The 25,785-nt window shown below is 39.1% G+C and overlaps 1 protein-coding gene across 1 annotated transcript in view; it reads left to right on the top strand.

Moving 5' to 3' along the window:
- Positions 1–1,124: 1,124 nt before the first annotated feature.
- EIF2B3 (eukaryotic translation initiation factor 2B subunit gamma) overlaps positions 1,125–25,785 on the top strand; it is a 123,313-nt gene continuing 98,652 nt past the window's right edge. The window contains exons 1-3 of the mRNA XM_039238602.1: positions 1,125–1,191; positions 3,750–3,909; positions 7,787–7,932. Of these exons, the coding sequence (XP_039094533.1) occupies positions 3,762–3,909; positions 7,787–7,932 (294 nt within the window). The 5' untranslated portion in view covers positions 1,125–1,191; positions 3,750–3,761. The remainder of the gene's footprint in view (positions 1,192–3,749; positions 3,910–7,786; positions 7,933–25,785) is intronic.

The raw sequence follows: 25,785 nt of genomic DNA, 5'->3' as shown, positions 1-25,785 counted from the left end.
TTGTCTAGATATAGGCATCTGAGGTCTCACATGCAGTTGCAGCCACTTAAGTGGACTCCCTGATTCCAGGGAGTCTATTAACACAGCTATCAGAGTGATCCTTTAAAAGCCTGTCTTATCATGGTCTTCCTCTGCTTAATTCAAGGTCTTCACAATGGCCTACAAGACCTACAAGATCTTAATTCTCCACCCCCTCTCCTCTTTGACCTCTACTATCATTCATTCTCCACCTGGCTTACTTCCCTTCAGCTATATTGGCCTCTCTACTGTTCTTTGAACGTGCAGTCTTCTCTTCAGGGCCTTTGCACTTGCTAGCTAGTCAGCTTGGAAGGCTCTTACCCAAGATATCCATCTGACTCACTCTCTTCAGGCCATTATTCAGTGTCGCTGTCTCTCTCTCTCTCTCTCTCTTTAATGTTTATTATTATTGAGACAGAGAAACACAGCATGAGTGGGGAAGGGGCAGAGAGAGAGGGAGACACAGAATCCGAAACAGGCTCCAGGCTCTGAGCTAGCAGTCAGCACAGCTGTTAGCTGTTCGACGCGGGGCTCGAACCCACGAACCGTGAGATCATGACTTGAGCTGAAGTCGGACGCTCAACCGACTGAGCCACCCAGGCACCCCCAGTGTCACCGTCTCAACGTCTTCAATGACACCCCTCCTCCTCCCAATTTCGATGATTAAAGGTGATTGTTTTCCATACCATAAGAGTCTGGTTCAGAGAGCCGATGTGAGTTGCCACATTAGACTTTGCAGGCATTGAAAGCCTTGGCAATCCCTGGCTTGCAAGGGTATTTGGCTATTTCTCCCCTGGGTAACCCAAAACTGCGGCTCCCAATGAGCTCTCTTTTCAGAGTGGTAGTCGGGCCAGGTGGTAGAATGAGAACTCCCTAAAGCAAGAGACCGTGGATTGTTCTTGCGCAGATTCCAGGAGCCCAGCACTGGGAAACACATTCAATGGGCGTTGATGATTTGTGAATGAACGAAAGGACACAGACGACCCCGCCTCCTCGCCTCATAGGGCGTGCTTTTTGTACGGAATCTATTGCTCGACGCTCGTCCCTTCTTGCGGGCCGGCCCAGCGCCTCCCATCGATCTGTTCGGCCGTCGCGCGCCTGCGCCTTTGGGCTGTCAGTCGGAGTCGGCGTGGGGAGCGCTGGGAGCTGCTGTGGCGCGCGGGGAGTCGAGAGGTAAAGCTGCGGCGTTAGTGCTTTCAGGCCCCTTTCGAGCTGGTTGTTGGGGGTGAGCACCGCGGTGGGGACAGCCGGGCCCCGCTTCATGTTGGGGACGCAGGTTCCTCCATTCCGGCCGAGGAAGGCCTCAGGCGATGGACCTGGCCAAGCAGCTAAGTAGCTGAACTAGAAGGGATCTTGGGGAGAATGTGAGCCAACCACCTTGTGCAGTAGACGGAAAGGAGTTTCAGAGAGGAGAAGATGTGCTTGAAGTCACACGAGTGAGAACCCAGATCCTGGACCACTCAGCACAGTGCCTGAACTCTTTCCACTTCACCCCTTCATTTATTTATTCTGCCTATTTTTAGTTGTTTAGGGGCAAGCCAATGAAATATAAATAGGAATGCAGTAAAGTCCAGATGAGAGACCAATTATGATAGTGTTTTATCTTACCAGTTTACAAAAGGAGAAGGCAACGAGTGCCATGATGGAGGCATGTGTGAGATGCCATGAACCCCCACTCTAAAGCTTAGGAGGCAAATGAGACTCATTGCTGTGATTCCTATCACCCAGAGTCGTGTCAGTGACATTGAAGCATTTGACAGTCTGTCTGGTATCATGGTTATGTTGATGATTATCACCAAAAGCCCCTCCGAGAGCAGAAACCTTAAATCCTAGTGACTTGGGGTCCAATGTCCCTTCTGCACATGTTTGAGCTTGACTTTTACAGGGGATTGTTGTGATGTTCACAGATGCTTATTCCACAAACACCGAGTGCTAGGCATCTGATGGAAATTGTGATAGGTACTGAGAATACAGTGTTGTGACAAACATAGTCCCTGTCTTCAAGGAACTCCCAAGATACAGACTTTTAAATATATGTGCAATAAAGCCTGGAAAGACGGAGATGATCTGTACATGGTAGAATGGAAGCACCTAAGAGGGAAGGAGAGTAGGAAAGGTTAGGAATGGTTTTTTAAGGAAGATGATTCTTGGACTAAACCTTAAGTAGGTGATTTCTAGACAAAGGAGAAAGGTAACCTAGGAAGCAAGAAGAGCAATACAGAGACCAAAATTATGCAACAGCCTCTAATGATGTCAAACACAGTGCTTATTGTGGGATTGACATTATTTTCTGTGCTTTACGTAGATTAGCTCATTTACTCTTCAAAACAACGCTCTGATGTAGTAATTATCCTCATCTTAGAAAATAAAACTGAGACGTAGACAATTTATGAAGCTTGGGTTAGAATTCAAATCCAGCCAGTCTGGTTCAAGGGTCTGTGAGCTTAAACCAGGTCCCCTTCTAGGAACTGAGGACGCTTAGAGTTTTAAATGTCAGGCCCCTAGTCATCTCACCTAGAAGTGGCAGAACCAGAACTCAAAATCAGGTGTTTTGACTCTGCAAGGTCCCATGCTTTTTTCATAATAACATCAGATGTGATCAGAGTTACCCAGTACCACACTGAAGTTAAATTCCAATCTAAGGCACTGGTTGCTGAAATTGAAATTACCGTATCTTTAAGTTGTGGGTGTTGTGCAAGGAGCCTTCACTTTGTGCCTTGGGTGTACCGGGTGTAACTGCTGCAGTTTAAATAATGAGGAGGGGCCCAGGACTGATCATAATTATGGTGAAGGTGCAGCATTATTTGCCAGTTTGGTTTCAGATTTTTTTTCTGAACATTGCATATTACACTGGTACTTGAAAAGTTTTATCATTTGCTGTAAATCAAGGAGTACTTTTATTTTAAACCAGTAAGGATTTATGACCTTTTCCTGTGCACCTTTTTTGTGGTAGCTGCTGTAAAGAGATTGTTTTGAAGATCAAACAGGTTTGTTTATTACCTTGAGTTTAGAAAAAGGAATTAATCTGATATGTTTCTACTATTGGGCTTTGCAAATCTAGGTTCGATACATCCCTACATTTGTGTTTATAGTAATATCTTTCATAGTTGGGGATAATGAGATGAGAGTAGATGGCTGAATTATTGGAGGAATCTTAAGTCATATCATACTTTTTTTCAGAGATCTAGTATGCTTGTATTTATGCTGTTAATTCTAGTCAGAAGTATCCAAATTTTTTTAAAGAAATTATAACTTGAAGAAGTTATGTGCCCACTTGGTAAAACTCTTACTCCTTCAAGAGTCAGCTCAAATATTACCTTCCTGTAAAACTCCCTGTCTTTTCTAGGAATACTTAGATATTACCTTCACTATATGCCTACTGCATCTTTGATATATTCCTGCCATGACACTAATGATAGTGTATTGTAATTTACTGAATTTTTCTTCTCCGTTTAACTATGAGCACCTCAAGGAAAAGGGCCAGATTTCTTTAATTCGTATCTCTCCTTCATCCCATCTCCCTTGGCTGGAGCTGAGAGTATATATTGGTGAATCAGAAAATGTGATAAAAGTGTAGCTAAGGAGATTTTCTTATTGTGGCTATTGAAGTTGGAAGTGACACATTTGACATAAGTGAATATCAGTAACCTAAGTGAAATAGGGTTAGTACTATGTGTGTGCTTTGGATTTCGTTACCTTTTTTTCCTGTTAATTGTTTTTCTCTGTGATAGCTGTTTGTGAAAATGGAATTTCAAGCAGTTGTGATGGCAGCTGGAGGGGGATCTCGGATGACAGACCTGACTTCCAGCATTCCCAAACCTCTGCTTCCAGTTGGGAACAAACCTTTAATTTGGTACCCACTGAACCTGCTTGAGCGTGTTGGATTTGAAGGTGAGCTATGGCAATGAGATATTCTCATAAAACTTTGGAGTTGTTTGATCGCAATGATTTATCAGCTTTATGAGAGTGAAAGAGGATGAATAAGAGAAGACCAGGACTCGGCATTGGCTGGAGACTGGCCTCTTTAAATTAAGAACATAGAAGTACTCTATTGCTATATAAAAAGGTTAAGAAGATAGTACTATTTCGGGGCGCCTGGGTGGCTTAGTCGGTTAAGCGTCCGACTTTCGCTCAGGTCATGATCTCACGGTTCGTGGGTTCGAGCCCCGCGTCGGGCTCTGTGCTGACTGCCAGCTCAGAGCCTGGAGCCTGTTTCAGTCTGTGACTCCCTCTCTCTCTGACCCTCCCCTGCTCATGCTGTCTCTCTCTCTCTCTCCTAGAAATAAATAAAAAAAAAAAGAAGATAGTACTATTTCTGTTTTAGAGCTGCTCTCTGTAGTGATCCAAGATGACCCTTGTAAGGATATCAGAAAGAGCACAGTGGGAATCTGAGTCAGTACCTCATAGTCAGTACTTACTATGAATCTATATGTACCAGGTAATATATTAAGGGGAACAGAATTGAAAAGATAACTCAGGCCCTGATTTCTAGAACCTTAAAGTCTAGTGGGGAGATACAAATATATAGAGAGGGGACAAGACTACAGACATTAAAAAGATAGTGAATATTATAAACAACTTTATGGTAATACATTTGACAACTTGGATGCATATTTTATTTTTTATTTTTTAATTTTTTAGGGGTGCCTGGGTGGCTCAGTCGGTTAAGCGTCCGACTTCGGCTCAGGTCATGATCTCATGGTTCATGAGTTCCAGCCTGCATCAGGCTCTGTGCTGACAGCTAGCTCAGAGCCAGGAGCCTGCTTCAGATTCTGTGTCTCCCTGTCTCTCTGACCCTCCCCTGCTCATGCTGTCTTACTCTCTCAGAAATAAATAAAACGTTAAAAAATTTTTTAATAAGAAAATAAAAATGTTTTTAAATGTTTCATTTATTTTTGAGAGAGAATGCGCTCAAGCAGAGGAAGGTCAGAGAGAGGGGGGACAGAGGATCCGAAACAGGCTCTGTGCTGATAGCAGTGAGTCTGATGTGGGGCTCTAATTCATGAACCATGAGATCATGACTTGGGCTGAATTGGATGTTCAACTGACTGAGCCACCCAGGTGCCCCTAGATGCACACTTTTAGAAATATTGCTTTGGAATCTCTATAAAATGGATTTGAAGGAGTCAAGGCTACAAGTAGGGAGATGAGTTGGGAAATTGATACAGAGGTCCACACCAGCAATGAAGAGGACCCGAACTAAAGAAGTAGCACTAAGGATGCAGAAGAGGGAACATTTGACAAAGTTGATGATTAATGGGGAGGGAGAGTGGAAAAAGAGATGAGTTTCCTCTACTTTTTGCTTGGGTGACTAGGTGACTAGATGGTGATACCAGTAACTAGGAAAGGTGATATGAGTCAGGGAACAGGTTTAAATGAATATAATGAGTTCAGCTTTGGCCACAATGAGTTTGAGGTGTCCTATAGTTAAATATAACAAATCTGAGTACCAGATGGAAGTAGTATCAGATCCTGGAGCACACTCTTGTATTCCAGGTTTCATTCCACTATGAGAATTGCCTTCATGAGACAGACCCGTGAACATTTCTATGTAGTAGTCTATATGACATTGATATTAAGAGATATGTTTTAGAGGTGCCAGGATGGCTCAGTTGGTAAAGCGTCCAACTTCAACTCAGGTATGATCTCACAGTTCATGTGTTGGAGCCCCACATCAGGCTCTGTGGTGACAGCTCAGAGCCTGTTTCAGATTCTGTGTCTCCTTCTCTCTCTGCCCCTACCCTAATCACACTCTGTCTTTCTGTTTAAAAAATAAATAAACTTTTTTTTTTTTTAATTTCAAGAGATAATGTTTTAGGAGCACCTGGGTGGCTCAGTAGGTTGAGTGGCCAACTCTTGATTTCAGCTCAGGTCATAATCCCAGGGTCATGGGATGGAGCCCCACATTGGGCTCTGTACTAAGTGTGGAGCCTTCTTGAGATTTTCTCTCCCTTTCCCTCCCTCTCTCTCTTCCTCTCTCTCTCTCCCTCCTTCTCTGCCCCCTCCCCCACTCATGCTCTCTCTCCCTAAAATTAAAAAAAAAAATGATCTGTTTTAGAAAATGCTTTTTTCTTTTTCTTTTTTATTTTAGAGAGAGCATGTGCGAGCAGGGGAGAGGGGCAGAGGGAGAGAGAGACAGAATAGATGAGTGCCTCCTAAACACAGGATTTTGGAGTTTAATAGCAAAGTCTTTGTTCACTTTCTTCATATCACTCGTCAGTTTAGAGAAGTTAATATTGGATTTGCTTAGCATTTTTCTTTTTCTCCACACACAAGAGTCTTAGTCCAGTTATTAGCCTGTCCCATATTTGCAGTTCACTCTATCCACTCTACCGAAAAGGTCCTCTCCAAAATGTTACCATCTCTTTGAAATTCTAAACAGCATCAATCACCTTGTCCTTTATGGTTCCATCTCACTTTGTTTTTCTATCTCAATACCACCCCAGGCCTGTTTTATGCTATAATTAGTGGCATGGAAGACTGATATCTCTGATATCTCATTCATCTTTGTAATATTAGCATTTACATACAGTGTGTACTAAAGAAATGTTTGTTGGACTTGAGTTTATTTTGACCTATCTCAAAGGCCATCCCTTCCAGAAAACCTTCCTTTGTCATTTCTATGTATAATTTCTCCATCTCAAGTTTTTTAAGAATAGGAACCATGTTGAGTTCGTTTCTGACTTCTCAGTGCCATTTTTCCTTTTTATATTAAACATATTTGTATTTATTGGATGAATGAGTTAGTGACTAAAAGAAAGCAAAGTGGGGAGTGGAAGAAAGAAGAGAGAAAGGAAGAGTTAAATGATTTGGATAAGTAAGAAAGAGGAAGGAAGAAGGGGAAAATATGATTACAGTGAAAGGGAGAGATAATTGTTACTTAGAACACTATCATGGAACAAGTGGAAATTGTTTCACTTTAGACACACTAAAATCTGATCTTCGAAAATCAGCGCATGTTGCTGGTAATTACATTACCCTACCAAAGATCCCAAAGATAACAAAACCCCAAGTTTCCTATCATTGGTTAACAGCTATATGGATAAGATAAAGACATCTGTTATGTGGAAATTGCCTTTTAGTAGGGTTCATTGTCATCCTCAGTGAAACACTTATGGCTACTTGGTGGGAAGTGGTGATAGCTCCTTTGTAGTGAGTGGAGATTTTAAAATGTGATCCTGTTTGTATATGATTTGATGAATGCTCTTCTGAGTTCTTTACAACAAGAAGTAGCATGTAATCTATTAAAGTGTGGGCTCTGATCATCAGAACTGAGTTTTGTCTTGAGTCCATTGCTTACTAGTGATGTGACCCTGAACAAAGTCACTTAATATCTTTTAGTACAGGTTTCCTCATTTGTAAAATGAGTTTTTGTAAGAATTCAGAGAATACATGTAAAATACATTGAAAACACTCAATAATATTAGCTATTATTATTAAATTTAGAAAGTGGGGCACTTAGGTGTCTCAGTCAGTTAAGTATCCACCTGACTCTTGATTTCAGCTTAAGTCATGCATGATCTCACAGTTTTATAAGTTCGAGCCCCATGTGAGGTTCTGTGCTGAGAGCGCAGAGACTGGTTCAGATTCTCCCTCTCTCTGTCCCTCCCCTGCTCACATTCTCTGCCTCTTTTACAATAAATAAACCTAAAAAAAGAAAAAAAACAAATAAATCTAGAAAGAGAACAAATCTAATTGAAATAGTGAAACCACTATCTAAATGAATGAGTTTTTGTGTCTTTCCTTCTTTTTTTCTTCTGTGCTGTAGAAGTCATTGTCATTACAACAAGGGATGTCCAAAAGGCTCTGTTTGCAGAATTCAAGATGAAAATGAAGCTAGATGTTGTATGTATTACTGATGAAGCCGACAAGGGAACTGCAGATTCTCTGCGCCAAATATATCCAAAACTTAAGGTAAGAAACTTTCTTAATTTTTATTGTTTATTAAAGATAAATACCACCTTATATTTTCCCAGTGCATTGCAGCCATTACAGCTTACAATGCTTTTTTTTTTTTTTAAATATATTCTTGCATCACATATTTTGTTGCCTGGGTACTCTTCAATTGCTTTCTATTTTGATTATTTTTTTTAAAGTTTACATATTTATTTATTTAAGCAAACTCTATACCTAACGTAGGGCTTAAACTCAAGATCAAAGGTCCCATGCTCCTCTGAGCCAGCCAGGTACCCCTATTTTGATTATTATTGAAAATTTAGGCATTTAATTGTCACAGTCACTGGTTTCCAAGATTTTTGAATAATTGTACAACCTATAAAAAAATATACTTCAGAGGTGCTTTAAAAGATTCCATTTAAATGAAGTTCATGAACAAACAAATTTCATCTATAGTGATAAAAATCAGAGCAACAGTTGACTTTGCAGATGACAGATTAACTGGAAAGAAATATAAAGGAACTTTCAAAAATTCCAGACTCCCACCCCTGCAACATGTTAACATTTGACCTTTTGGTCTACTTTGATTAGATACTAACAAGGGCATATGGATATGAGAACACAGTATCCCTAGTGACCTGTGGCCTATGAACTGAGAAATATCTGCTGTAAATTGTTCTTAAATTGATGTCCTTTGGAAAAAATTCTGTGTGATAATGTTGCCATCTTGTTTGAAAGGGGGAGCCGACTCTCCAGGCATTTGTGATGACTACAAACGTGTATTAATATTTTCAACCTATCTATGCACTGAAGAACAAAAACTTCAGGCAGAGAAGGACAAATATCATATGTTTGCACGTATAGGAGGATTAGGAGGAACTTGACGGAGGAACAAGGGGGAGAAGAAGGGCGGAAATGGTGGGGGAAAGGGAGAGAGGCAAACCATGAGAGACTCNGGGGGGAGGGGGGGGGGATGGGCACAGAGGAGGACACTTATGGGGATGAGCACTGAGTGTTATGTGGAAACTAATTTGACAAAGTATTTGTAAAACAAACAAACAAACAAACAAAAAAAGAACAAAAACTTAACTCAGAAATGTACATGGCCTTACCCTCCATCCCACCTTTATTGGGAAATAATTTGCATACAGTAAAATACACAGATATTAAGTATGCAGGTCAGTGAATTTTGACAGATATATACAACCTGATTTCCATTACCCAAATCTAGAACATTTCCATTACCTCCAAAAGTTCCTTTGTACTTGTTTTTAGTAAGCCCTCCTCAACCTTCCAGCCCCCCAGCCCCCTGAGTTAACTCATATGTTAACTTTGTTCATGAACTACATATAAATGGAATCATACAATTTTAGTCTGGTTTCTTTAGTTCAACATAATATTATTTAGACTCATAATGCAAGTATAACGTGTGTGTGTGTGTGTGTGTGTGTGTGTGTGTTTTATTCCATTGAATATATGTACCACTGTGTACTCATTTACCTGTTGATGGTCATTTGGGGATATCATAAATAAACTGTTAGGAACATTGTTCTACAGCTCTTTTTCTGGAAATATTCTAGGTTACTAGAAACTGCCAAATAGTTTTCCAAGTGGTTATATATTATTTTATACTTCCATTGACAATGTGTAAGGATTGCATTTGCTGCACATCTTCATTAATACTTGGTTTCATCAGTCTTTAACATTTTAACCATTCTAGTGGATATTTATGGAGTAGTATCTCATTGTGGTTTTAATTTGCATTTCTCTGATGGTAATGATGCTAACCACTTTTCCTTTTTTTTTTTTTTTTTTGGTAAAGTTCATTTTTATTTATTCTGAGAGAGGGAGGGAGAGGAGGGGCAGAGAGAGAGGAAGAGCTAGAGAATCTCAAGCAGGCTCTACTGGCAGCATGGACTCAGGGCTGGAACCCACAAACCATAAGATTATGACCTGAGCTGAAATCAGGAGTTGGATGCTTAACCAACTAAGCCATCCCGGCACCCCGCTTAAGCACCTTTTCAAGCATTTGCCTGTTTTTAAATTGAGTTGTTTACCTTTTTATTATTCATTATAGAAATTCCTTGTATATTCTAGATGCAAGTCTTTTATCAGATATGTGTTGTGAATACCTTTTGCCAGTCTGGCTTGCCCTTTTACTTTCTTTTATTTATTTTTAAATGTTTATTTATTTCGAGAGAGAGTGTGTGTGCACACGAGAGCAGGGGTGGGTCAGAGAGAGAGGGGGAGAGAGAATCCCAAGCAGGTTCTGTGTTGCCAACGAAGAACCCCATATAGGGCTCAATCTCACAAATCGTGAGATCATGACCTGAACCAAATTCAAAGGTCGGACTGGGCCACCCAGGTGCCCCTGCCTTTTTATTTTCTTAATGGTATCTTTTCATAACCAGAAGTTTTCATTGTTGATGAAATTCAGATCACTGATTTTTTTCTTTTACAGTTAATACAGTTTTTGTGCCCTTTCTAAGAAATCTTTGCTTGTGAAGATACTCTCTTATGTTTACTTCTAAAAGGTTTAGCTTTTATGGTTAGATGTCTACCCCATCTTGATTTAATTTTGTATGTGATTTTTTTCTACATGTATATTTGTTGCAGCACCATTTGTTAAAAAGACTTTACTTTCCCCATTGAATTCCACTGGTGCCTTCCCTGAAAATCAGCTGACCATATATGTGTGGCCAATTTCTGTTTTCTCTACTTTGTTTCATTGTTTTTACTTCAATACCACATTGATAATGTCTTCATTATTTTGGATTTAGAGTAGGAATTAAACTGAATCTATAGATCAGTTTGGGGAGAACTGATTTCTTAATATTGATTCTTCTAATGTTGAACATCTATTTATTTAGGTTTCCTTTAGTTTCTCTCAATAGTGTTTTACAATTTTCAGTGTAGAAGCTTGAACATCTCTTGGTAAATTTTTCCTAGGTAAATGTTTTTAATGATGTTATTTTTTTAAATGTTTATTTAATTGAGAGAGATAAAGCACACGCTCAAGCAAGAAGGGAAGGGGCAGAGAGAGAGGGAGACAAAGGATCCAAAGTGGGCTCTATGCAGCAACGAGTCCAACATGGGGCTCAAACCCACAAACTGTGAGATAATGAACTGAACTGAAGTTGGATGCTTTAACTGACTGAGCCACCCAGGTGCCCCTTAGTGATATTATAACTGGTGTTTTTTACTCTATTTTCAAGTGTTTATTGCTTGTATATGGACCTAAAATTGTGTCTTGTATATTGACTTTGTTAAATTGTAGATCCTTTAGGATTTTCTATATACATCATCATGTTGATTGTAAGTAAAAACATTATTACTTTTTCCTTTTTAATTTTTATGCCTTTTATTTTTTTTTTTAACTTGTTGCCTGGCCAGGGTCTTCAGTGCAGTGTATAATAGGCATTTTCCATTCACTTTTGGCCTCTCTTTTTGTTTTTCTATGCTTCCATCCAAGTAGGTTTTGGTGTTTCTGACTGGAGTGGAGTTTTCCAATACCGTTATGTTGGGTATGTTACTTTCTGGAGTGCAGCTGCTTATTTCCTTAGGGAAAATATGGGAAATTTCACTAGGAAAATGAAATGGTAATTCTGCTCTTTCACAGGAACAGAGGCCAAGTTTGCCTAGAAGCTTAGGGTGCTTAGTGGACTTGCCAGGGGCTCTTTGAGCTACTGTCTAAAAGTTTAGGATGGAGATATAATCTTTCTTTGCTCCCTAAGTCTAAATCTTGGAAATATTTTTACCCTAACCTGGAACTGGAGATCCTAGAAGTCTCATGGGAGACCTATATAACTCTTAGAGGCTTGGAAAGTAGTAATAACAACTATAAATAGAAGAGGGTGTGTGGAGGGGCGCCTGGGTGGCTTAGTCGGTTAAGCGACCGACTTTCGCTTAGGTCATGATCTCACGGTTCGTGGGTTTGAGCCCCGCGTCGGGCTCTGTGCTGACTGCCAGCTCAGAGCCTGGAGCCTGTTTCGGTCTGTGACTCCCTCTCTCTCTGACCCTCCCCTGCTTGCACTGTCTCTCTCTCTCTCCTAGAAATAAATAAAACATTAAAAAAAAAAAAAAAAAGAAGAGGGCGTGTGGAGGTGAATACAGTAACTGCCAATAGGATACTTTACTCTCAAGTTACTGCTCCTTCTTATGGTTTTGATCATTTGATCCTTATTTTAGGGCTCCCCCTTGAACCTAAGGTAAAGTCTTTATTAATTCACTCTGCATAATCTCATCTCATTTCATTTCCTCCTTTATAATCCTACCTCTTTTCAACCTGGGACTTTGACTAGCAAGTCTCTGCCATCTTTGCTATCTCTACTTGGTTTCTCCTTTACCAATGGCTCCTGAAATCCTGGCTTCACATCAGCTTGCATTCCAACCTAGAGCAGAGGCAATCAAGCTAACCTGTGGAGAAACATAGTAGACTCCTAAATAGCCATTAAGATCAAAGACCTGAGCTAAGCCAAAATTTAGAACTGTCTGGTTGGGATCAGTACGATCTTTTAGGAAAGGTAGTGGAAATGCATATAAACGTTGAAGAAATGAAACAGCCTGAGAAGGCAATTTGTTGGTGTTCGCTAAGAGATGTCAAGTACCTTTCTAAAATAGAAAGCTGTACCCCTAGTCTCTGCCATGGTTTAAAAGCAGTGCCCCTTTGAACCAATTTATTTCTTTTACCCTGTGCTTCCTAAACTTTTGAGGACTCTTTTGGGCTGTCTTAAATAAGATTTTAGGTAAGATAATATTCCCTTTGAGATTTGGTGGTTTATTAGCTTTTGGTTCTTTTACCTTTACCCACTTTCTCCAGATTGAGTTCCCCAAATAGTATGGTGAGGTTATCCCACGTAGTTTCTGCGTTTCTCAGAGAGAGACCACAAATAGTATGTTAGTTTTATCTGGTTTTTTGGTTTAAAATACATTTCACCATTTTAATTTATAATCTTTTTCATTACCATTGCATTTGCTAAATAGATTTTATATGTGGAAACTTCCATCATGTCTGCATATTAGATATTGAAGCTGAACATCATATTTGCTATGTGTTTTTTCAGCTAACAGATATATATTTCATTTGGTTTTATTCTTCTGGCATTGTTTTCTACTTCATTGTGCTTTATCTCATGCCCCAATTTTTGCTGACTTACTGGCTTCTCACTTTTTATTTCAGCTGCTCACCCTCTTTCCCTGACTTACCAAGAGAGATTATTGGCTCATTCATTCTCCCACGCCCTGGGTGAGTGAGCTCCATTCTTATAACTGGTGTTGATGACATGAAAGTTCTTAGATTTTAAAGCTTCTCCACAATAATGCTTCATATTTGTTGATTGATGATTCAGTCTTATCTTGTCTGAACTCATTCAGTTAGCAAATATTTATTGAGAGTCAGCTAATACTGATGATTATAATTGCTTAATTTATTAAATACCAATTATGGAGAATAGTTTTTTAAAATTTTTTATTGGGGAAAATTTCAAATATGTACAAAAATAGAACATTGCCCATGTATCTATTACACGGTTACATTGTCAATAGTTACTAACCCATGGCAAATCTCATTTACTCTATATCCCCACCTAACTTGCTCCCTCTCTTGTTCTTTTAAAACAAATCTCAGACATCATATTATTTCATCTCTAAGCATTTCAGAATATATTACTAAGATGAGATCATTTTCTGAAAGCTCTTTAAAAAATAAAAAAACTGGGGAGCCTGAGAAGCTCAGTAAGTTAAGCGTCCAATTTGACTCAAGTCATGATCTCACGGTTCATGAGTTCGATCCCTGCATCAGGCTCTCTGCTGTCGGTGCAGAGCCCGCCTCACATTCTCTGTCCCCTACTTTCTCTGCCCCTCCCCAGCTTGCGCTCTCTCTCTCTTTCTCAAAAATAAACATTTAAAAATAAAGTAAAATAAGAATAAAACTATAATGCCATTATAACACCTAAAAACACAAACTGATAATTCTTTAGTATCATCAAATATCCAATCAGTGTATGAGTTTCCAGTTGCCTCATAAATATAACTTTAAAATGTTTTTAGTGTGTTTATTTAAATCAGGAGGCAAATAAGGACTATTCATTACAGTTGGTTGAAATGTCTCTTTTAATAGATAAATTTTCCCTCCATCTCTTTTTTCCCCCTATAATTTATTTGTTGGAGAAATTAGGTCTTTTTCTTGTACATTTTCCTTCCCACAGTCTGGATTTTGTTGATTACAACCCTGTGGTGTTTAATAAGTATCCCTCTCTATATATTGGTATTGGTAGTTGGACCTAGAGGCTCCATTAAACTCAGGTTTTGAATTTTGGGGCGAAACTTTCAAAGGTGGTATTGTGTTCTTCTATCTGGACGCACATACTTTTCTGATTATCTCTTTCTCTCTCTCGCTCTCTCTCTTTTTTTTAAGTAGTCTCTGTGCCTAACATGGGGCTCAAACTCACAACCTTGAGATCAAGTCTCATGGTCTACCTACTAAGCTAGCTAGGCACCCCTGATTCTCTCTTTTTGTGATGTAGTAGCTGTTAATGATCATTGCCACCAGGCCATAGTCCTTGTCTCTCCAGTCATCTGGCTATCTGAAACTTATTTCTAGTAGATTCCTTAAGAAGTGTTGATGATATCAATGCTCAGCAGATTATCTGTAGCCTTTGTATTTCAAAGCCAATTTATATGGATGTGAAATCCTTGAATTACATTTTTTTCTTGAGTATCTTAAATTTTCTCATTGGTTCTATTGTACAGTGTTGCTGTCCAAAAAAGTACAAGTGTTCTTTCCCTTATGAGTAAGTTGGTCTTTTTGTCTGGATTCCCAAAAGTGTTTTTATTTATCTAATTTTTTAAGATTTTATTTACTCATTTATGTTTATTTTTTGAGAGAGAGCAAGCTGGGGAAGGGCAGAGAGAGAGGGATAGAGTATCCCAGGCTGGCTCTGCACTGTCAGTGTAGAGCTCAAACTCACAAACCATGAGATCATGACCTGAACCAAAGTTAGAAGCTTAACTGACTGAGCCACCTAGGCACCCCATTAAAGATTTTATTTCATTTGCTTTTTTTTTTTTTTAATTTTTTTTAATGCTTTATTTATTTCTGAGGGAGAGAGAGACACAGCGTGAGCAGGGGAGGGTCAGAGAGAGAGGGAGACACAGAATCCGAAACAGGCTCCAGGCTCTGAGCTAGCTGTCAGCACAGAGCCCGACGCGGAGCTCAAACACACAAACTGTGAGATCATGACCTGAGCCGAAATCGGACACTTAACCGACTGAGCCAGCCAGGCACCCCTCATTTGCTTTTTATTTTTTACAGTTTATTTATTTATTTATTTTGAGAGAGACAGAGACAACACAAGTCAGGGAGGGGCAGAGAGAGGGGGAAAGAGTATCCAGAGTGGGCTCTGCTCTGTCAGCACAGAGTCCTGCATGGGGCTCGAACTCATGAACTGTGAGATCACGACCTGAGCTAAAGTCAGATGCTTAACTTACTGAGCTGCCAGGTGCCCCAAGGGTATTTTTAAGATGGAAGCAACTTGAACATTTTTATAAGAGAGCAGAAAGGCCAGTGGAGAGGTTTAGAAGAAAGGAGATAAATGATGAATGAGGTCCCCAAGGACAAGAAGGAATGAAGGAGCACTTTTGGGCAGGAGGAAGGCTATGTCATCCACTGAAATGAGAAGAAAGAAAGAAAGGGAGATGCAAATGCATATCAGGAAGGAGAGACAGGAATTAAAATAATTCATTCCTGGGACTCCTGGGTGGCTCAGTCAGTTAAGCAACCAACTTCAGCTCATGTCATGATCTCACAGTTTATGAGTTCGAGCCCCACATCAGGCTCTGTGCTGGCAGCTTGGAGTCTGGAGCCTGCTTCAGATTCTGTGTCTTCCTCGCTGTCTGCCTCTTGCCCGCTCACATTCTCTCTCTCTCTCTCTCTCTCTCTCTTTCTCTCTGTCTCTCTCTCTCTCTCTCAAAAATAAATTTTAAAAAAATAATTCACTTCTGACACTTCTCTATTCTTGATGAAGTAGGAGGTATGGTTGTCTGTTGAGAGAGAAAGGGATAGAATTGGGACCTGTGAGAAGTGAAGCTTTAGAATTATTACTGGAAAATGAGAGAGAGCTGACTATGGACACTGAGAAGGAGACCTGAGCAGCATCAGGAGTGTAGTTGGGATTGAAGAGTATAAACAATAATTACCACAATTAGCACAGTTGTAGGTGTGGTTTTATTTCTTGTTTTTCTGTCTTTTACTATTGCTCAGGTGTTTAGGTATAGAAGAGAAGACATGTTTGGATTGGTCAGGGTTATGGGCAAGGTCAATATTTGTACTCACTGGAGAGGGGAAAATTGAGGCTAGGAAGAATAAGATTTGGCTAAGAACTTGATAGACAAAGGCCTTCCTTCTCTTCTTTCTGGTATGATCTTAGCAAAAACTTTCCTCCCAGAGCCGGTCTCTCCAAATTGGATCTGGGTCCTGGGTAAGAGTTTTTATCCATTCTTCTTGGGACAGTTAGTTTGCTTTCATTTCTTTCACTGTGTATAGTACCACAAGGTACATTCTTGCACCAGTTTCTTTGTGCTTTTGTTTTGAAGATAGACACCTAGGAGTGATGTGTGGATCATAAGGTATATGCATCTCCAGCTTTACCAGATACTGGCACATATGAATGTAATCATACTAGTCTGCATTCCCACTGGTAGTATGAATTAGAGTTCTGAGTTCTCCCTGTCCTCATTGACAATTGATGTTCTCAAACTTAAACTTTCATTAATATGATGGTTGTGAAATGGTACCTCATTCTTGGTTTAATTTCCACTTCCTTGATTACTTATGAAATTGAGGATTTGGTGGGGGGGGGTTGCTAGTTATATTGGCCATTTTCCTTTTTATTGAGTTTCTCATGTCCTTTGTCCATTTTGTGTTTGGGTTGTCTTCCTTCCTTCCTTCATTTGTTCCTCCCTCCCTCTCTTCCTTCCTTTCTTATGTTTATTTATTTTTAAGAGAGAACATGAACAAGGAAGAGATAGAGATAGAGACAGAGAATCCCAAGCATGCTCTGTGCTATCAGCATAGAGGCGTCATGCTGGCTTTGAACCCACCATCAGGTGAGATAATAACCTGAGCCAAAATCAAGAGTCGAATGTTTAACCAACTGAGCCTTCCCAGGCGTCCCATCTTTTTCTTACTTAGACTGTATATTCTGTATACTAATCCTTCAGTTACATGGTTACAAGTTTTCCCCCAGTGTGGAGTGTGTGGGTGGCTCAGTTAAGCTTTACACCACTGACTTATCAAAGGAAACAGGTTATTTGTCATGTAGAATTTTCCACGTCTGTTGTGTGTCTGATTGCTCTCTATTGATGTCATTTAACGCGTTTTTCTTTCTCAGTATTTTCTTATAAACTATCATTTGGATCTAAATGTTAACTAGATTCAATTTCAGCTTTTTTTGCAATAATATTTCATATGTGTACTTCTTATTGCCTTGTGTCCAGATCTGAAATCAGACATTTTAAAAAGCCCTGATTTTCTTATGTACAGCTTTTTACACTTTTTACAACAAAGTTGTTTGAGGGAAAAAAAAGCCCTGGTTTCTCTTTGTGGAGAATCATGTTTTTTTAAACACTTTTTTTTAATGTTTTATTTATTTCTGAGAGAGAGAGAGAGAGAGACACAGAACATGAGTGGGGGAGGGTCAGAGAGAGAGGGAGACACAGAATCTGAAGCAGGCTCCAGTCTCTGAGCTAGCTGTCAGCACAGAGCCCGATGTAGGGCTCGAACCCACAAACCGTGAGATCATGACCTGAGCCAAAGTCGGACATTTAACTGACTGAGCCACCCAGGTGCCTGGAGAATCATGTTTATAGACTGCAATCTGGGCTCTAGGAGAAATAGAAGCTTTTAAATTTTAATGTAACTGATTTTTCAGTCTTTTCCTTTATGGTTTGTGATTTCCATGCCTAGCTTTAGAAATTCTTCCCTTTATGAGCTGTTTTGTGTGTTTTTTTAAAAATAAAGTTCCTGTATTATTTTTGAGAGAGAGAGAGCACAAGCAGTTGAGGGACAGAGAGGAGAGAGAAAATACCAAGCAGGCTCATGCCATCAGCGCAGAGCCCAATGCGGGGCTTGAACTCAAAAACCATGGGATCAAGAGTCAGACGTTTAACCACTGAGCCACCCAGGTACCCCATTCCATTTATGAGGTCTTAAAGATACCTTCTTTAAATTTTTAGTTTTGCTTTTCTTATTTTAGGCTGAGATTCACTTAGAATTTCTCCATTTATTTCAGGCTTTTTAAATATATGTCAGCAAAGTTTTATAATTTTCATCATAAAAATCTTATTTATCTTTTATCAAATTTCTTCTTAGGTTGTGTTTTCATGTTCTCTCCTTAGTATGTATTTTGTAGGTGTACATAATGTATACAATTTAAAGAATCAAATAGTTCTATAAAACTTTGAGTGAAGAACAAGGTCTCCTGAACTATTCTTCCTCATTCATGATTTTTTTTTTCTAGGAAGTTACCTCATTCATTTCTTCCTTTTTTCAGCAAAAATACTGATTCATGATTTTGCTCTTCAGAAGCAACTACTTTCAGCTCTTTTCTTTTTCCTTCTGGTAATGTCCTCAATATTTCTAAGCAACATATTTATACTACTACTTTTTTAGTTATAGTTTTAGATAATCGATTGAATTTCTACTGTGAAAGATAAGAATTTGGTTCACTTACCAGCCCATCTGTCCTTCTGTATATACATATGCAAACTTCCCCTTTCCTAATCTCCCAAATACAGGTATGTCATAATGTTTTATTAAATCAATCATGAGGGCTTATTTAGAGCTTAGCCATGCAGTATACTAGTATTATACTTCCTTTTTAAAAATCAACTTTATTATGATTTATATATGATAAAATATGCCCATTTTAAATGTACAGTTCTATAATTTTTTAAAATCAGATTTATTGAGGTATAAGTTAAAGTAAAAAATTCACCCTTCTCGGTGTACAGAGTTTTGACCAATGTATTGTGGTTGAATAACTACCAACTGGATCAAGATAAAGAATGGTTCTGTCATACCTTACAAGTTTCTACTTTTTTTTATATACAATGTTTTGTTTTCTTAGAGTTATCAATTGCCACACTTTCAAAGTTGCTTGGTTTTCTGTGTTTCCATCACTGATTCATCCTCAGACTTTTTTTTTTCACCTTCAGACTTCTAAAAGGAACATAAATGTATCAGTATATTTAAATATACCAGTTTTTTTTCCTTTGAGACAGCCCTCCTAGGAGCCATCCATTCTCTCTTCAAACCTCTACTGTTTGCTCTCTAGGCCTGCTGCAGAGCTGTCATCCTGGGACTTTTCATCATCATCACTCTAGGAATTCCCTTCTCTCTCCTGGGCTGGATACCCTGGTTCCTAGATCCCATGTTTCCTCTTTGGTTTACTCCCTCATTTCAAAGGAACCCAACTTTTGTTGGCTTCTTAAAGAGAGAGCATGGAAGGTAAATATTTTGAGAACTTGAATGTTTGAAAATGTTTTATTCCATCCTTACTCTTGAATGATAACTTACTTTTGTATAGAATTCTGGGTTAGAAATAATAGTCCTTCAGAATTTTTTGTCCCAAACCCAAGCAGAAACAGACAGACTTCCTTGGACTCCCTATGCTGTAGGTAGATTTTTTTTTTTCTTAAGCTTTACCCTTTCATTGAGTTCCTATTTATGCAGGGTCTCAGTTCAAACTCCCTCCTTCATACTAGCATCAAGCCACATCATTTGGCCCAATGTAACCCTCAAAAGCCCCAGTTAAGGCAGTCGGGGTTTCTGCTCAGTTTTCACTTCCTTCTTCAGTTCTCGCACCTGATATTTTCCCTTTCTTTCTTGTAAGTTTGAATATACCTGGAATCATTTTTTGTTAAGTCTTATCCAAAATTTTTAGGTGTTTATAACAGAATTTTGGGGTTCTTAGCCCACCAGCCTTCCAGTACCAGAAGCCTCCATGCTAAATGCTTAATGTGCATTACTTCATTTAATCCTCCAGCTACTTGTGAGGTGGAAAGAAAGCCTATGCATTAGGTACTTTAGTCTCAGCATATGTATTAAGTAATCAGGAATTAATAGGATGATGTCTTCTAGGTATGGCCAAATGGCACACGTCTCAGTGAAAATTGAATTGTAATTTGAGAGTGCCATAGTGTAGTGGATTAGGGACGTAGTGAAGAAGAGTTAGAAGAGTGCTATGTGCCCTCTATTAGAGTATCAACAAACACTTCTTGGATCTACTGTATGAAGAAAGACCACTTCATGAATGTCACTTTCTGAGTTTTGTAGTCACAAAGTAGGAATTTGTGCTAGTGGGGTGATACATAGGGACAGATATTCTTAGTGTGAAGGGGATAGAATAGCTCCAAGAAAAGCATAAAAATGTTGGTAGGTCCTATACTTTTAACAGTTGAAGGATTATTACAAAGCTGAGATATGAGGGAATAATTTAGTTTCAAATTGTGTGATCTGATGGCCTCACTCAGTGTAAACATATACGTTTACCCAGGCCTATATTTCTTTGAAATATACTAAAAAAAAAAACATATCAATTAAATAACATAAGTAGTAGTCTGTTTTTCTTTCTGGGTGGCATCCTGAATTACATACATGTAAGGTTTGATTTGATCTTTTTTTTAGACGTTGAACAACTTGGAGGGGAGAAGAATAGAAGGGCAGATGAAAAGTGAAATGGAGAAGCAGCAGAGAGACGTGCTTTGTAGTAACAGCTGATTATTCACGCAAGATCTCTGTCTGTAACCAGTTGAACCTTTTTGAGGCTACTTAAATTTACTGAAGCTTTATAAATGAGTACATTTGAAAAATTAATTTACTTCAAAATCTTAGTTTCTGTTCTTAGAGACGACCGTAGGAAGTTAATTAATTAGCTGATTACAAGGGTGTAAATGTTATTTTCTTTGGAGTTACCCAGAATGTTTGCTCTGAAGATCACCAAGGGAGATCTTTCATATTTACTCTGGATTTCTAATCCCCATAGCTACCTTGAAAGGTAGATGGTATTCTGTTTTGTAGTTGAGAAAACTGATACTCAGCTTAAATAATCTCCCCCAAATCCCACACCTGGTTAGGTGCTGAGCCAGACTAGAACCCAGCCCTGGGTTTTGATATACAGTACATTTGTGCATCTCAAATGTCCATGCTTTTTTCACTCATATTGCCTCCAAAGGACAAGCATCAGTAGTCCTTATAGTCTACTCTAACTCTAGACCCTCGACTTCAGAATAGGTTTAGTTGGTCTGGAATTTTCGAAATTACGTTTTCCTTCTCTTTTTGAGTCTGTGGGATTCATGGATGTAGAATTTTTTGTGTATATTAGATAGTTGTATGTAAATATAGAATTCTTTTAAAGTATGCAAGCCAATGGTTCTTAGTACATATAGAACTCTTAATTAAATATTTCTGTGTAAAACATATTTTAAAATTAGCAAATCAGACAGTACTCAAGGAACTGTGTAGCGTCCCTGTGCTATAAATATGCACCTTTGTTTATTGATATCTTCTCTAAGTGGAGAAAGATGCTGTGTTGTAGGAAGACTTTCTGTCCTGTCTAGCACCATATGGGCAAGAATTGTGGCTCTTCTTGAGCAAACAGTAAGGATGTTTATGATCAGCACATAAAGCAAAACTGCCTGACTTCTTGGACATTGAGCCTGACTCACATTAGGTTGCTCCTCTCATTGTCTGAGGGAATCAGCCTTTAGTGCCATTTTTGTGCTTTAGCAACAATGTGATTATTCCTTAGGTAAGTTTTTTGAGAACAGGTTAGTGAGGTATACTTAGGAGGCCTCAGCAGACTACATCTGTAATAGAGTTTCATAGCCTGTGTTTAAAACACTTACCTTATATTGCAGGTCTCATGGCTTCTCTTAATTTAGAGAGTGCAGAGTTGATAATTTTCTATTTAATCTAAACAAGAATCTTTCTTTAGCCTCAGGCAAGCCTCATTTGCCCTCTGCCTCAGTTTCACAACCCAGAAAATAAGGATAATGATACCAACACACTAGTTAGAGGTTTAGTTATTTAAATTCTTTGATGTAGAAGAAGGACTATTGTTACATCTTATGAAATAGCTGACATGTTACAACAAAGAACAAACTATGCCAATGAAATCCCCATCCTAGGGACAGCTTATTAGAAAGATTGAACATATGTGCTATTTTTAGATGTTCAAAAACTACGTACAAGTTGTTTTCAGTTGAGTGTTTGATGTCTTTATCAAATTACAAATCTCTGTCATTCTTTTCTGGAACCTTTCATTTTGCCCAGGGATTTGTTTTTGGCAGATTTCTATCTGTTTGAAAAGAATGAGTACACTTTGGTTAAGGGAAAGTCTGAGAACTTGGTCCTGACTTGCTTGAAGACTTTAAGTGGCAACTTTTCCTTCTTATGAGTGCTTTGGTGGGCTGAGGTTGCACAGGAAGGCCTCAGGATATCCCCAGTGATGCCTTCTTTGAGCCCACTGGTGGGATAATGAAAAGCCCAGGAGCTATGGTGGAAATAAGTTAAACAAGGACATTTTTTTTTCTTTCTTTTTTCTTTCATAGTTTATTGTCAAGTTGGTTGCCATATAACACCCAGTGCTCATCCCCACAAGTGCCCTCCTCCATGCCCATCACCCCCCTTCCCNGAATTATAACTGAGAAGTTTCTAAACTCGTTAAAGACATTGACATAGCCCAGATCACTTAGAAAACAGGGACTGAGGCAAATGCTAATTTGTAACACTTCACCGGGGGAGGTTTTTTTTAAAATAGTTTATTGTCAAGTTGGTTTCCATTTAACAACAAGTGCTCATCCCCACAAGTGCCCTCCTCCATGCCCATCACCCCCCTTCCCCTCTCTCCCATCCCCATCAGCCCTCAGTTTGTTCTCAGCATTCAAGAGTCTCTCATGGTTTGCCTCCCTCCCTCTCCCCCACTATTTTTCCCCTTCTTCTCCCCCATGGTCCTCCGTTAAGTTTCTCCTAATCCACCTATAAGTGAAAACATATGGCATCTAAACAAGGACATTTTTAAACCTTTTTTTTTCACTCCCTAGGAAATCTCAGTGGAACTTTTCTCTTGACTGTATTAACCTAGTATATATATCCACAAGCCTCATGGAATAAAGTAAGGACGGAAACATGATAGCTAAGAATTAGGATATAATCCAGGTTGTCATCACACACTTTCTTTATCTTTGGGTGATAAGGAGCCATATGGCTTACAACTCCTGGTACCTGAATTATAAGGTAACAAAAACTACAGCCTGACTAGTGGAATAGACCTGTACCATTTGTGGGAAATCAGTAAGCATTCTGTCCTCATGACCAAGGGGTTCATTTGAAGTAGCCTATAGCTACCCATCCTTTTTTCAGCTCTTAATTTAGGCATCATCTGCTCCAAGAAGCCTTTGTTGGCTTTCAAATACTGGACTAGGTTTCATTTTTCTGTACTTGCACAGAGAATTAAAATGACCTGTTATATTGTCATCTTCCTGCTGTGGGACAAGAACTATTTCTGGGCCTGTCACAGAGAAGATGCTCAATATGTATTTATTGAATGAATGACAGATGGAGGCAGGCTCTATGTAAAACATGTTCCTTACTCCTTTAATACAGACATAGATGTTTATATGAGCCTAAGGATGAGTTTTAGTGATTGTAGACCAGAGGGATCACATGGCATTGGCTGCTTGGTGTTCATTTTATTTGCATCTGTAAATTTCCATCAAGCCTTAAATTTGCTGACATGGCTGGCCCTCTACCCCAAGCAGGTTATTCCAGAGGGAGGATTGTCTTGTCTTGTCTTGTCTTGTCTTGTCTTATCTTATCTTATATCAAAGAAATAGAGTGACATAGTGAAAAGAACATAGGCTCTCACAAATATAGGTAGATCTGGATTCTAAATTCTAGTTCCACTGTTCACTAGCATATGCCCTTCAGTGAGGTTACAATCCCTTGCAAGCTTGCATTTAATTCATCTGTTGAATAGTCCTATTTTTCATTTATTCACAAATATGTATTGAACACATGCTATATACCAAGCACTATTCTGGATGCTTGAAATATAGTGGTAAACCAAATAAACAAGATCCCTGCCCTCATAGAGCTATTCTATAAGGAGAAATATATAATAAATAAGAAAACATAATTTCTGGTGATAACAAATTCTAAGAAGAAAAATAAAGCAAGATAAGGGGATAAAGAGTGGCAGAGGAAAGAGAGTTCTTTCAGACAGGAGATAACATTTGACAAGAAACCCTAATGATAAGGGTAGTGAGCATTAAGGAAGATCTTTCCTTGCAGAGAGAATAGCAAGTACAAATGCCCTGAGTTAGGAATGAATTTAACCTGTTTCAGAAGCAGTGAGAAGACCAGTATGACTAGAGCACAGTAATTAAGTAGTAGAATAGTAGTATGGAAGGCCTGAGAGTTATGTGAGGACCAGATCATATAAGATCTTCTAGAACATAGTAAGGATTTAGAGTTTACATTTTGTTCTATGTTGGGAAACCTTTGGTGGGTTTTGAGTGACATCATCTGATTTATGCTTTTAAAAGATCTCTACAGCTGCTGTATGGAAAATAAAAGTATAATGCAACAGGAATGAGTCAGGCAGATCAGTTAGGAGACACTTGGAATAGTCCAGATGGAAGATAATGCTAAGATTAGAACAGTAATGGTAGAAGTAGTTGCATTCAAAACATTTATTTTTTTTAATGTTTATTTATTTTTTAGAGAGAGAGATACAGAGCGTGAGCAAGAGAGAGAGACAGAGAGGAGAGAAACAATTTGAAGCAGGCTCCAGACTCTGAGCTGTCAGCATAGAGCCCAGCACGGGGCTTGAACTCATGACCTGAGCTGAAGTCAGATGCTTAACCAACTGAGCCACCCAGGCGCCCGCATTCAAGACATATTTTGAAGGTAGAGTTGACAGGACGCTTTATGAATTGGATATACAGAATGAGGAAAAGAGAAAACTCAATCAATAGCTTCTGGACTTTTTACTTGAGCAGCTGGAGTGATAGTGATAGCATTTACTGCAGTGTGGGAGACTGAAGGAAGAACAAGTTGGCATTCAAGATAATTTCTGGATGTTGGGCACCTGGGTGGCTCAGTCAGTTAAGCATCCACTCTTGACTTCAGCTCAAGTCATGATGTCACAGTTAATGGGTTTGAGCTCCATGTCAGCTCTGCGCCGAGAGTGTGGATTCACTCTCTCCGTTTCTCTCTGCTCCTCCCCTGCTCATGCTCTCTGTGTCACACATGCACATTCTCAACAAATAAATAAACATTTTTTATTTTATTTATTTATTTATTTATTTATTATTTTTTTTAACAAATAGTTTATTGTCAAATTATTTTCCACATAACACTCAGTGCTCATCCCCAAAGTGCCCTCCTCCATGCCCATCCCCCCTCCCCCCCACATCCATCAGTCCTCAGTTTTTGTCAGCATTCAAGAGTCTCTCATGGTTTGCCTCTCTCCTTTTCCCCCACCATTTCCGCCCTTCTTCTCCCCCTTGTTCCTCCGTCAAGTTCCTCCTAAGCCTCCTATACGTGCAAACATATGATATTTGTCCTTCTCTGCCTGACTTATTTCGCTCAGCATAACACCCTCAAGGTCCATCCATGTTGCTACACATGGCCAGATTTCATTGTTTCTCATTGCTATGGAGTATTCCATGGTATAGATAAACCACATCTTCTTGATCCATTCATCTGTTGATGGACACTTAGGCTCTTTCCATGTTTTAGCTATTGTGGAGAGTGCTGCTATGAACATTGGGGTACATGTGCTCCTATGCCTCAGCATTTCTGTATCC

This window comes from Hyaena hyaena, unplaced genomic scaffold, assembly GCF_003009895.1.
Source record: "Hyaena hyaena isolate Hyena2069 unplaced genomic scaffold, ASM300989v1 scaffold_144, whole genome shotgun sequence".
NCBI classification, from domain to species: Eukaryota; Metazoa; Chordata; class Mammalia; order Carnivora; family Hyaenidae; genus Hyaena; species Hyaena hyaena.
The sequence above is the reverse complement of the archived record's forward strand: the minus strand, read 5'-3'. Positions and strand labels throughout refer to the sequence as shown.